This window comes from Esox lucius, chromosome 5, assembly GCF_011004845.1.
Source record: "Esox lucius isolate fEsoLuc1 chromosome 5, fEsoLuc1.pri, whole genome shotgun sequence".
Classification (NCBI taxonomy): domain Eukaryota; kingdom Metazoa; phylum Chordata; class Actinopteri; order Esociformes; family Esocidae; genus Esox; species Esox lucius.
Window position 1 is genome coordinate 4044123 of NC_047573.1, and position 12866 is coordinate 4056988.

Consider the following 12866-nt stretch of genomic DNA (forward strand, 5'->3'; position numbering starts at 1 on the left):
CATTACCGCATTGACCCTGACTGTAACATTACCGCATTGACCCTGACTGTGACATTACTGCATTGACCCTGACTGTAACATTACTGCATTGACCCTGACTGTGACATTACCGCATTGACCCTGACTGTGACATTACCCCATTGACCCTGACTGTAACATTACTGCATTGACCCTGACTGTGACATTACCGCATTGACCCTGACTGTGACATTACTGCATTGACCCTGACTGTGACATTACCGCATTGACCCTGACTGTGACATTACCCCATTGACCCTGACTGTAACATTACTGCATTGACCCTGACTGTGACATTACCGCATTGACCCTGACTGTAACATTACTGCATTGACCCTGACTGTGACATTACCGCATTGACCCTGACTGTGACATTACCCCATTGACCCTGACTGTAACATTACTGCATTGACCCTGACTGTGACATTACCGCATTGACCCTGACTGTAACATTACTGCATTGACCCTGACTGTGACATTACCGCATTGACCCTGCCTGTGACATTACCGCATTGACCCTGACTGTGACATTACCGCATTGACCCTGACTGTAACATTACTGCATTGACCCTGACTGTGACATTACCGCATTGACCCTGACTGTGACCGTACCTCATTGACCCTGACTGTAACATTACTGCATTGACCCTGACTGTAACATTACCGCATTGACCCTGACTGCGACATTACCCCATTGACCCTGACTGTGACATTACCGCATTGACCCTGACTGTGACATTACTGCATTGACCCTGACTGTAACATTACTGCATTGACCCTGACTGTGACATTACCGCATTGACCCTGACTGTGACATTACCGCATTGACCCTGACTGTGACCGTACCTCATTGACCCTGACTGTAACATTACTGCATTGACCCTGACTGTGACATTACCGCATTGACCCTGACTGTGACATTACCGCATTGACCCTGACTGTGACATTACCGCATTGACCCTGACTGTAACATTACTGCATTGAATCTGACTGTGACCGTACCTCATTGACCCTGACTGTGACCTTGCCTCATTGAATCTGACTGTGACCGTACCTCATTGACCCTGACTGTGACCGTACCTCATTAAATCTGACTGTGACCGTACCTCATTGACCCTGACTGTGACCGTACCTCATTGAATCTGACTGTGACCGTACCTCATTGACCCTGACTGTGACCTTGCCTCACTGAATCTGACTGTGACCGTACCTCATTGACCCTGACTGTGACCTTGCCTCATTGACCCTGACTGTGACCGTACCTCATTGACCCTGACTGTGACCGTACCTCATTGAATCTGACTGTGGTCATGTTCCCTAGGGCACCAATGTGTTTGTGGAGAATTTATAAATGTCAGATTTTGTACTGTGCAGAGCAGGTGTCGGAAACATGAGTAGGTTTCCTGATCATTTGGTGACTTTTATTTTCCTTAATGAACATAAAGAATACACCTGGACAGCTTCTATGTGATCTGTGCAGCACATTTGTCAGTTGGAAAAGGTTGAACAAACTTGTGGAAACACAACTTGATGAACTGATGTGCTTCTCTAAATGTTCAAAAGGAAGTGAAAAACTCCACCTACACTGACCTCAGTCTGAATCAACAACATTCACTCATGAATACGGTCAATATACAACTCCGGAAAAATTAAGAGACCACTGCACCTTTTTCTTTCCTTTCCAAGAAAGTTGAAAAGGAAGGTTTTGTGTGAGGAACAGAAGGGTTAAAATTAAGAAGCTACTGTAAATTGAACGCTTCTGTTCCTCACTCAAAACTTTCTTTTTCAACTTTTTTGGAAAGGGAAGAAAAAGTTGCAGTGGTCTCAATTTTTTCACTTAATACTTTTCACTTCACTGCACAGATGAGCAATGCCTAAGTAAAAAATATTATGGAAATATACAGTATCTCACAAAAGTGAGTACACCCCTCACATTTTTGCTAATATTTGATTATATCTTTTTATGTAGAAGAACACTGAAGAAATGACACTTTGCTACAATGTAATGTAGCAAGTGTACAGCTTTTATAACAGTGTAAATTTGCTGTCCCCTCATAATAACACATCACACAGCCATTAACATCTAAACCGCTGGCAACAAAAGTGAGTACACCCCTAAGTGAAGATGTCAAAATCGGGCCCAATTAGCCATTTTCCCTCCACGGGGTCATGTGACTCGTTAGTTTTACAAGGTCTCAGGTGTGAATGGGGAGCAGGTGTGTTAAATTTGGTGTTATCACTCTTACACTCCCTCATACTGGTCACTGGAAGTTCAACATGGCACCTCATGGCAAAGAACTCTCTGAGGATCTAAAAAAATATATTGTTGCTCTACATAAAGATGGCCTAGGCTATAAGAATATTGCCAAGACCCTGAAACTGAGCTGCAGCACGGTGGCCAAGACCATACAGCAGTTTGACAGGACAGGTTCCACTCAGAACAAGCCTCGCCACGGTCGACCAAAGATGTTGAATGCACATGCTCAGTGTCATATCCAGAGGTTGTCTTTGGGAAATAGACGTATGAGTGCTGCCAACGTTGCTGCAGTGGTTGAAGGGGTGGGGGGGGTCAGCCTGTCAGTGCTCAGACCATACACTGCACACTGCATCAAATTGGTCTGCATGGCTGTCGTCCCAGAAGGAAGCCTCTTATAAAGTACAAGAAAGCCTTTAAACAGTTTCCTGAAGACAAGCAGACTAAGGACATGGATTACTGGAACCATGTCCTGTGGTCTGATGAGACCAAGATAAACTTATTTGGTTCGGATGGTGTCAAGCGTGTGTGGCGGCAACCAGGTGAGGATTACAAAGACAAGTGTGTCTTGCCTACAGTCAAGCATGATGGTGGGAGTGTCATGGTCTGGGGCTGCATGAGTGCTGCTGGCACTGGGGAGCTACAGTTCATTGAGGGAACCATGAATGCCAACATGTAATGTGACATACTGAAGCAGAGCATGATCCCCTCCTTTCGGAGACTGGGCCGCAGGGCAGTATTCCAACATGATAACGACCACAAACACACATCCAAGACGACCACTGCCTTTCTAAAGAAGCTGAGGGTAAAGGTGATGGACTGTGGGGGCAAAATATTGACACTTTAGGCCCAATTTGGAAATTTTCACTAAGGGGTGTACTCACTTTTGTTGCCAGATGTTTAGACATTAATGGCTGTGTGTTGTGTTATTTTGAGGGGACAGCAAATTTACACTGTTATACAAGCTGTACACTACAGTACACTACTTCACTTAGAAGCAACGTGTCATTTCTTCAAAATAAATATTTTTATAATAAAATATATAATCAAATATTTACAAAAATGTGAGGGGTGTACTCACTTCTGTGAGATACTGTATGTTAATGGACACATTTGTAAAGTCTTCGTGTATAAACAGCAATTATCATAAAAATACATCTTAATTTTGCAAGCACTTTCTTATGTAAATTAACCTCCAAAAATAAATTATTTACTAGTGGTTAAACTCAACAAAAAAAACATCAGCAGCATATTTACTACTTTCATTACTAGGGTAAATAAAAACCTGTAAATATTAACAGTAAATGTATTTAATTCATTTCACTTTGAAACTCTTTTTAACCAGGCAGGTCAATTATGAACAATTTATTCTTAAATATCTTACAATAACAGCCTGATAAGGCAAAATGTTGGCAAAAAAAATTATAAATAGGCATAAATGTAAATCCGTTATACTGACAACAGGCGTAATAGGCCAAAAAAGTTGAATAGGCCAAACCATCACTGCAGTTCAGTTTCTACGCTTGACTGAACAGTGAATTCTGTGCGTTTTGGAAACAATGGAGCAGGATTACAGTGAGTTTGGTCAAATCCTTCAATATACGGGGTAGAGAAGTTGTGCCCATTAAAGGAGCATCTGCAATAAGCATTAAAAAGGCAATTTTTGCCTGCTGTTGGCAGAGGGGAGCACTAGTTTTGCTGTGATTATAATAATATCCCATATGGTCGGTATGTTAAATTCCATAACAGGGAGAATCACACCAAATCTCTGCAGTTTTTCCCTCTTTGTCTAGATATTGACTTCTAACAGACTAAAGTCAGTGTGGCTTATGATTCATAGGTGTGAAGTTCGTATGACTGCCTGCACTCCTACGCTTTCCGCCTGCTATGGGTTGAGGTGTGAAACAACAGATGACTTAACCAGTTCACGTTGTGTCCACATTACAACTACGACCCAGTGTAGGGGATGGCTGGCACATGTTTCACTCTTGCCAGTATTTCTCAGCACCAGCAAATTACAGAATACTAATTTCAGTATTTGTCCAAACTTAAGGTATTGGGTATGAATTAATATCACTTTTATCAGCATAACGGTTTATAACAAGTAATAAGCCATGAAATACACTCTGAGAAAGTGTGACAACCAACCCCATCACGGGGTTGGTTGTCACAGGGGTGGGGTTGGTTGTCACAGTGGTGGGGTTGGTTGTCACAGGGGTGGGGTTGGTTGTCACAGGGGTGGGGTTGGTTGTCACAGGGGTGGGGTTGGTTGTCACAGGGGTGGGGTTGGTTGTCACAGTGGTGGGGTTGGTTGTCACTTTAATATTCCAATGAGATGTGCAACAAGAAATCAAGATTTTTTTTTACCTAGAGATACCAAATAATGTTCTTAACACAATGTGTTATATGTTAATCCATAATGTTTCTGCACTGTCTTTAAATCCCATTGGATGTTTATTTACATATAATCAGATAGATAGAGGCAGACATCAACTATAAAATGTATCAAAACTTTTATAACTTATTTGAGTGTGAAGGTTTGTTTGTGAATATTGTGTTTGTGAATCATTTGTAATCTTGTATAATCTTAGTCAGAATCACAGGAATCACAGTTTTGACAGATGTGATTAGTTAATACATAAGTGCACTTTTTGAGTGCCAAATTCTTGCACATAATGCACTTCAGCCTTGTTCCTTTGGGTCGACTATTAGAAAAGGGCACTGCCACAGTGTGACAGCCGACCATTGGCGTAGCTATGGGGGGGGTGGGGGGGGGTGCGGTTGCACCAGGGCCCGCTGTGGGTGGAGGGCTTGCACCCCGGCCTGGCATTACCGCTACATCAGTGCAATCAACCCCCATACTTGTGTGACAACCAGCCCCATCTGAACTCTTGAGGTAAATGTTTAGCTAGAAACCACATGGTTTGATCTAGCATCTGATAAATATACTGAAACTATAGCTATTCCCTTTCACTCTTAAATAAAACTTGATAAATAGAGATATCCAAAACGTACAAAGTTACAGAAGACATTTTAGACTAAAGTTTATATTTACTTTAACCCATCAAAATGTGAAATGATTCCCTTACACCAAGATTTTTAGCTCTCTATACAAACTGACAATATGAACGACCTCATACAAATAGGTCACACATTTGATGAGAAATATTTTACACAGTGCCCCCTACTTGGCTGTAATAAGCTCTGTGACAACCAGCCCCTGTCTCCCCAACAATAGATGTAGCTACACAGGAGCCAGTATACTGAGATGATACTGTCATTATGGTCACAGAAATTACAACAAATATTGTGATTTAGGGGTTTGAAAGTTCCATGTATGCATAATCCTACTTAACGCACACAATATCACCTTTCTCTCATAACTGTCAGCAGTTGATTCACAGAATATACCCAGATTATATCAAAACTCATTACAATTAAAATCATGCACTTTTTCTTCTGGGTGTTCAATAATGGCATGATGGCCACTGTCATAAGACAGTAAATAACGATTTGTCCAACACATTTTTTTTTTGTAGATAGATTGCAAAAAATGAAATCCAGTAAAGCTCCAGGTGTAGGATATTGTCCATTCTCCAGCCGGACCATTGACCAACATACAATGGGCCATCTGCATTTATTGTTTGCATTAACTGTAATAAAAATAAAAAATCTTAAAGTAAAAGCATATATCCATTGGGCAAAGCCAACCCACAATAACATTTTTACAGAGCCACAACGGCATTGTAGTGAGTAAAGAAAATGTCAATTTTCAACGTTCAAAACTGCCATTTTAGTTCAAACAAAAATAAATTGGAGAAATATAACCACTCTCAAATCCATAAACATAGTTTAAGCTCATAAAACAAGCTTGTATTTTGGATTTAGACAGCGTAGCGCAATAAAACAAAGCCTGTGAGGCATTAATAAGTTATATAACATAATAAGACATTGGGGACACCATTTATTTAAAAGTGAAAAGACGGACTTGGCAATCACAGATTGCCCTTTAAATCTGCAGTTAACCATCGTTACTCTTCCGAGGCATCGTGTTTTGTGAAACCACAACAGGAAATTGTAGAGGGCTTTAGACTCAGTCGTTTTCCTGAGGTGACACACAGAAGAAATTTCATTTACAAGCCTCAAGGCAACAAACTATTATTGATTGTTTTGTCATGTCAGTGCGACCGTGGTACGACAAGAAAATGCCCAGAGGAAGAACTGTTGGGTCACAGCCACAAAAGCCAGTGACCATGGACTCACATTCAGCTTTGAGAATTCGTTTTTTTGTTAGTTTTTCAGGCCCCCTCCATGCGTCTAGACATACATACGTTGATCCAAAATGTTTGGTCAGTGGGCCAGCCAGCCACATACCATTGCAAGACGTTTCCCACCAAGAGATGGTGTCCCGGTGCTGCCAAGTGGCTGCTACCAGGACGGCGTTGACACACGCGAACACCGTAGGGGCAATCTAGGCAACCGAGTCGGGCTTTTCAACCAGCTTGAGTGCCTCGTGCATCCCCACGGCAGACAGCTTGCGGTTGATGTTGCGGTAGCGGCAGCGCAGCAGGTTGCTGTAGGTGGTCCTCAGATCCCGGTTGAAGAAGGCGTAGATGAAGGGGTTGATGAGGGAGTTGGCGTAGCCCAGCCACAGCAGAGTCCTCTCCACCCACAGGGGCACGCAGCTGGGGCACTCTGCCCGGCAGATGAAGGGCCTGGCCGTGGACAGCAGGAAGAAGGGCATCCAGCACACCGTGAACGCCCCCACCACGATGCCCAGCGTGGCGGCCGCCTTCTGCTCCCGCTTGAACACGGAGATGTTCCTGCGGCTGCTCCTCGTGAGGCGGGAGAACTGCGTGCATTCCCCCACCTCCCTGTGGAGGCGCAGGGCAGCCGAGACGCAGTACACGCTGTCCTCCTCCTGCTCCGTGGACTCCTCACACGCCGCCTCGCCCCGCCGCCGTGCCTCCTCCCTCCCGATCCGTGGGAAGCCGGCGATCGTGTGCTTGGCGGCGCTGAGCTTGGCGGCGCGGTAGATTCGGTGGTACATGAACAGCATGACGGACATGGGGATGTAGAAGGCCACGGCGGTGGAGTAGATGGTGTAACCAAAGTCCTGGCTGATCAGGCACACGCTGTCATCGTTGACGTTCTGGGCCCAGCCGAAGAGGGGAGGCAGGGTGATGGAGGCCGACAGAAGCCAAACCGACAGCACCATCTTGGCCATGCAGCAGCCATTCTGCCTCACCGGGTAGGTCAGGGGCTTGGTGATCCCCAGGTACCTTAAAACCACAAGTTAATATATAATGATTTATACACACATGCCTACAGAAATGCAGTACATACAGAACATTATTCATCCCAAATAATAATTATTTTCTCCATAAGGGTTGGGTAGTTTCCAATTGCAAGGAAAAATGCAAGTGCATTTATTTATTCTGGATATTTAGAATGTTCCATTCAAATTCCCGGTCAGCTTTGCATGAACACATCATTCACTTGTTCTTAATTTCAATGTTCAATTCCGTGTTTACACAAAGAAGTACTTTCCACTGGATTGAGTATTTAATTCATCATCAATTCTCAATCCAATAGAATGAAAGCACATCATGTAAACATTTTACTGGAAATGATCCTTTAAAATAACTGAATTGTGTAAATGCAAAGCTAGCCCTGAATTTACAACATATATTCTTTATTTCTTTAAAGGGGAGGCATTTCGGAACAATTAAATGTTTGTAATGTATGAAATGATAGGTGCAGAAGCAAGAGATTATGTGCAGCCCCGCTGCAATAGCAAGTAGCCTAGTTTCGGAGGCGACGTTTAAAATGAAAGTAGTCTATATTTAGGTCGTATAAATTGGAATAAAAAAAACTCACCTGTCAATACTGATTACGCACAGAGTCATTATAGACGCAGTGCAACACATAACGTCCATAGCAATAAAAACATTGCAAAAGACTTGTCCAAAAACCCATTGCCCCCCAATAAGGTCCGTTATACTGACAAACGGCATCACAGCCACCGCGATTGACAGGTCCGCAACCGCAAGAGACACGATAAGATAGTTAGAAGGCTGCCGCAGCTTCTTCACAAAACACACCGATATAACCACCAGCAAGTTCCCGCAGATGGTAAACAACGTGAGCATGGTGAGAATACCTCCAATAAATACTTTCTCCACCTTGCCATAGTTCAGAATTTGCTCGCCGCAACTGGTGTCATTCTCCATCAGCAGAGTTGAAGGCGGCGAAGTGGCGGACGCAGCCTCCGCCGCCTCTCGAGCGATCTTCAGCAAGTGTGGAACTAGTGCCTCCGAAATCATGTTTGTCGCACTGGCCTCTTTCGTCCTCTCCATCATGTAAACTCTCATGATGTTGCTGCTGTTAAGAGTGCCATTAGCGTCCACGACCATGCTGTTTCGTTTTTATCCGAAAACTTGCAAACGCGTTAGATGACACACGAACACAAATGTGCACGAGTGATGACTAATGTGCATCGTCCGCCCAGAGCACACGTTTACACCCGCCAGAAAAACGCAAATTGCTCTATTTTGAGGACATTCACAAATAGGCTACTGTTCTACTCATTACCCATGCCGCAAGAAAGTATCCAAAAACGACCTTAAACATTTCTCCGTAGACATCTTGTAGCTCGGGAAGGTCACGTCGTGTCCTCTGAAGCAGTCTCTCCAAGACATTCTAGTTCTTCTCACAACGCTCATTTAACAAGGACGTACTTACCGGTACCTACGCGCCTGGCGGAGATCCCATTCAACTGCAAGTAACCACGGCTGAACTTGGAATCTACCATAAGACACCAACAAACCTGGACAGTGTTGAGTAGAGCGGGTTGCGGCTAAGAAACTATTCTTTCAATGTCTCCTACTTTTTGACAGGATGGTTCATTAACTGCAACGCGCAAATTATCCAGGCTACTTTTATTTTACCAGGTAAGTATGACTAAGAAAACATTCTTATTTTCATCAACAACCTGGGATAAATGTCGGGTTAACTGCTTTTTAGGGGCAAAAACAAATTTTTAAAATGTTGCTGGCGGAGAGTTTAGAAACAGCAACCATTCGTTTACTTGCTTAAAGCTCTCAAACGCTAGGGTAGACCGATGCCTCATGCTGAATATGATATAGTACATATGCAGTAAAAATAGCCTATGCAATAAGGCACGAGGGGGTCTGGTATATGGCCAATATACCACGACTATGGGTTAGGGTCAGAAATCTAATCAAACGGCCTCTCATGGGAGTCCTGGCTGGGGCCCTGTGTATTAAAGTGCGATTATAAGTAATTTATTTTCAGTATAAAGTTAAATCATATTTCATAGAGTCAGTGTGAAGTTAAATCTGCAAATTCCTCGGCTAACCAAAAACAGACAATCCGCATCGGTAGCCTAGAGGCTTTTTGGCGTCACTTCTCAATGATTTCCTGCTCCTTGAGAAACAGAATATTGGAACATGGAGATTGAGAATAACCTTTTATCATATGGACAGCCTCTGTCACCACCATGTGGTTGATCTGTAGTAGTAGCCTACTGCGCTCAGAGCAGTTCCACCCCCACAAACCGTTTCATTATGGAAAAATATAATCTCTCCCAAATTAGAGCTGTAGATGCCAGGACTGACCCAGGACACACATCAATAATAATAACTATCAACTATACAACCGTTTTACATTGCCCTACGATTGTATAGTTGTATAGATACTATTATTGATGTGTTTTTGTTTAGTGTTATTACTGATTGGTTGTGTTATCTTATTTTTTAAAAATTATAATTACGGTTACTTTGTAACTTTTAACTGCGCTGTCGGGAGTAGGAAAAGCAAGCATTTAATTGCCGTAACTTCTTATTGCAAATGACAAGTAAACCTTTTGAACTTTGACTCTGCCAGGATCGGTGTTTTTAGACTGTGCAGTTTTCATCTACGTTTACTTCGTTTACAAACATTGACGTCAAACAAGTTTCAACGGAACGCCTCACACTGAGGTTAACACATTGGAGATATGAACTGTAGGCGTCAGAAATGTGTTGACATACCAAATAGGCTAGTCTGAATTGGTCTGGTTCACGCAGGCAGGCCAATTCTGATCTATTTCCACTAATGTTTTTTTTTCACCTAGCAGATCAGCTCAGACGATTCCGCGATTACAGACTAAATTACTAAGCCTACTAAATTATTTGTAGATCAGTCATTTATAATATAAACATTATACGTTGCAGTCGTTGACGTGGCACGAAACCATTCGTTGATGCATATTTTCACCGGAACGTAACCGAAGTGTTCGTTACAAAACAAATGCACGTTGGGTTGTGTAAGTATCCATTCATACGAACCACAGGGGGCGTTGTTACCCACTTTAAATCGCATTTACATGTGTCATGGCTTCCGTTGCCTTAGTACAAGGTGCTAGTAGAGGACTGGGACTTGAATTTTGCAGAAATATCTTAATTAACAAAGCCACAGGAGCCGTGATCGCGACATGCAGAAATCCGGCAAAGGCTACAGAGTTGATGAGCTTAGCATCCCAACACCCGGGGAAAGTGACAGTCCTGAAACTGGACGTAACCAGAGAAGATGACATCAAAGACGCAGCAGACCACGTTAAAAGGGTATTCGGCAAACTTGATTTGATCATAAACTCCTCAGCGATGCTTCATCCATCTGGGAAAGGCGAGACCAGCCTAAGGGATGTTTCCGCACAGGTTAGTTCAAGGAACTGGCAGCTAACTTCGACTGCTCCAACTAAATTAGGTGAATATTAGTTTATCTTTTGTTGAGGGAGGATACATAGGTTTACAGAACTAAATTATATTGAAACTTCTTAGGCCTTTGCAAAAAACCCTTACCCTCTTGAAAAAACATGTATAATCTCGGTGGACTCAACTCACCATCCAGGGCGTTGTGTTTGTTTCTCCCTATCAACAAAGAGACTAAAAATATTTTTTTCCCCCCTGTTACTAAAAAAACAGTTGTCCATCTTTTTTCATTGTGTTCTGCACTCAACGAGTTTGAGAAAAGATGGACGTCTGTTTTCTTTGGATGATTCTGTCATCAACATTATTCAGTTCAGGTCGTGGGTCACCGGCCCCGCCCCTCAACATTACTAAAACAAGTGTTTACCGTTTTGATTTTAGGGAATCATCTCGACATTAACGACCAACACCGTGGGCCCATTGGTAATGGCCAAGTACTTTGCTCCGCTGCTGCAGAAAGGTAGCGGGGCTTTTGGCCGACAGCCGCCAGAGAAAGCCAGACAGCACAGTGGGATCATTGTCAACATCACGGCAAAAGTTGGATCCATTGGCGACAACGGTACTCCCGCCCAAACCGGCATCATATCACACACACACACACACACACGTCGTCATGCCACCCGTCAGTCATATGTTTATGCACACTGATCCGGTTGTTGTCAGTGTTAAAGAACAAGTCCTTATAAATGGCCACTGGTGGTAATGAAAGTGTCGAGTGGCTGCTGTAATATGATTTGAGTCTTGCTGACACAGTAGTACACAGTACACATAAACATGTCTGTACCGCAGACATTTTACCAAAGCAAAGGTCAGTGTGTGTGTGTGTGTTTGTTGTGCTTTATTAAGCCCATTGGTGCTAATTCCCCGGCCTTCCTCCTTGAGAATAAGAGCCCTTGTCTGCCTGTCTAGATCTCGGCGGCTGGTACAGCTACAGGATGTCCAAGGCGGCCCTAAACATGGCCACACGGAACCTGTCCATCGAGCTGGGGCGGAGCCGGCCCCTGGTGCTGTGTGTGTCCGTGCATCCCGGCACCGTGAACACAGACCTTTCCCGGCCCTACCACAGGAACGTACCCAAGGACAAGCTGTTCAGCCCGGCGCACTCCGTCCAATGCCTCATGAACATCGTGGACAGCCTGAATGTGGACAAGACCGGTAAGGCGTACAGCTGGGATGGGTCAGAACTTCCCTGGTGAAGGTAGAAAAAGAAATACTGTGCACTGAGCGTATTCCTTGGCAACCTTTCTACCTCTGTGTGCTATGTTTTGACCCGACTGTACCTCAAATAAAAGTCTGGCACGCGAAGCTGTAACATCAGATTGACACCTCGACTGTTTTCCACTGAAAGCCGTTGTCCTGGAATTCCCTGCTGTGAGAGTGGAAATAAAATGTGTGGCGATGTAATACACATTACATTAGCACACAGAGTAAAGAGAACTTCCAAAAGAATGATCATTAAATGTGTTCACTGATAAATACATTTTCCACAGTGGTTTTCATTGAATGACAGCAATGTTGTGTCTTGGTTCTGTGAATGCATGAATGGGGCTTTTGATGAAGGACAGCAGTAGTCCCATGTGTCCTGGTATGACCATGTGTCCTGGTATGACCATGTGTCTATATTGTGTAATAGAATCTTTCATGGCAGATGAAAAATAAATGGTGGTGCTATGTTATATACTTTCACTTAAAACAAATACTGTAGAAACAAATGTTAATGTTATTATTAATCTTTATTCCAAGTGTGGTTTTTTATATATATGCTTTTTATTACATTTTCAGAGTGTATTGTTATAGTCATGAAACATTAAAGACCAGAACCT

General features: G+C 43.2%; 2 protein-coding genes across 2 annotated transcripts; one reads left to right on the top strand and one right to left on the bottom strand.

Moving 5' to 3' along the window:
- Nucleotides 1-4515: 4515 nt before the first annotated feature.
- LOC105008655 (5-hydroxytryptamine receptor 7) lies at nt 4516-9179 on the bottom strand. The gene is made up of 2 exons (XM_010868002.4): nt 8153-9179; nt 4516-7554 (listed from the first exon to the last, which is right to left on the bottom strand). The coding sequence occupies exons 1-2, from the start codon at nt 8686-8688 to the stop codon at nt 6744-6746; spliced, it is 1347 nt and encodes a 448-aa protein (XP_010866304.1). The 5' UTR covers nt 8689-9179; the 3' UTR covers nt 4516-6743.
- An 842-nt stretch (nt 9180-10021) lies between these two features.
- Nucleotides 10022-12519, top strand: zgc:65997 (SDR family oxidoreductase). The gene is made up of 3 exons (XM_010868011.3): nt 10022-10992; nt 11425-11602; nt 11953-12519. The coding sequence occupies exons 1-3, from the start codon at nt 10669-10671 to the stop codon at nt 12237-12239; spliced, it is 789 nt and encodes a 262-aa protein (XP_010866313.1). The 5' UTR covers nt 10022-10668; the 3' UTR covers nt 12240-12519.
- The last annotated feature ends 347 nt before the right edge of the window (nt 12520-12866 follow it).

Coding starts and splice junctions, on each gene's coding strand:
- LOC105008655 (XM_010868002.4), bottom strand. CDS start 8,688: ATGGTCGTGGACGCTAATGGCACTCTTAACAGCAGCAACATCATGAGA. Junction 7,555..8,152: donor TGCGTAATCAGTATTGACAG/GTGAGTTTTTTT, acceptor TGTGGTTTTAAG/GTACCTGGGGATCACCAAGC.
- zgc:65997 (XM_010868011.3), top strand. CDS start 10,669: ATGGCTTCCGTTGCCTTAGTACAAGGTGCTAGTAGAGGACTGGGACTT. Junction 10,993..11,424: donor TAAGGGATGTTTCCGCACAG/GTTAGTTCAAGG, acceptor TTTTGATTTTAG/GGAATCATCTCGACATTAAC. Junction 11,603..11,952: donor TGGATCCATTGGCGACAACG/GTACTCCCGCCC, acceptor CTGCCTGTCTAG/ATCTCGGCGGCTGGTACAGC.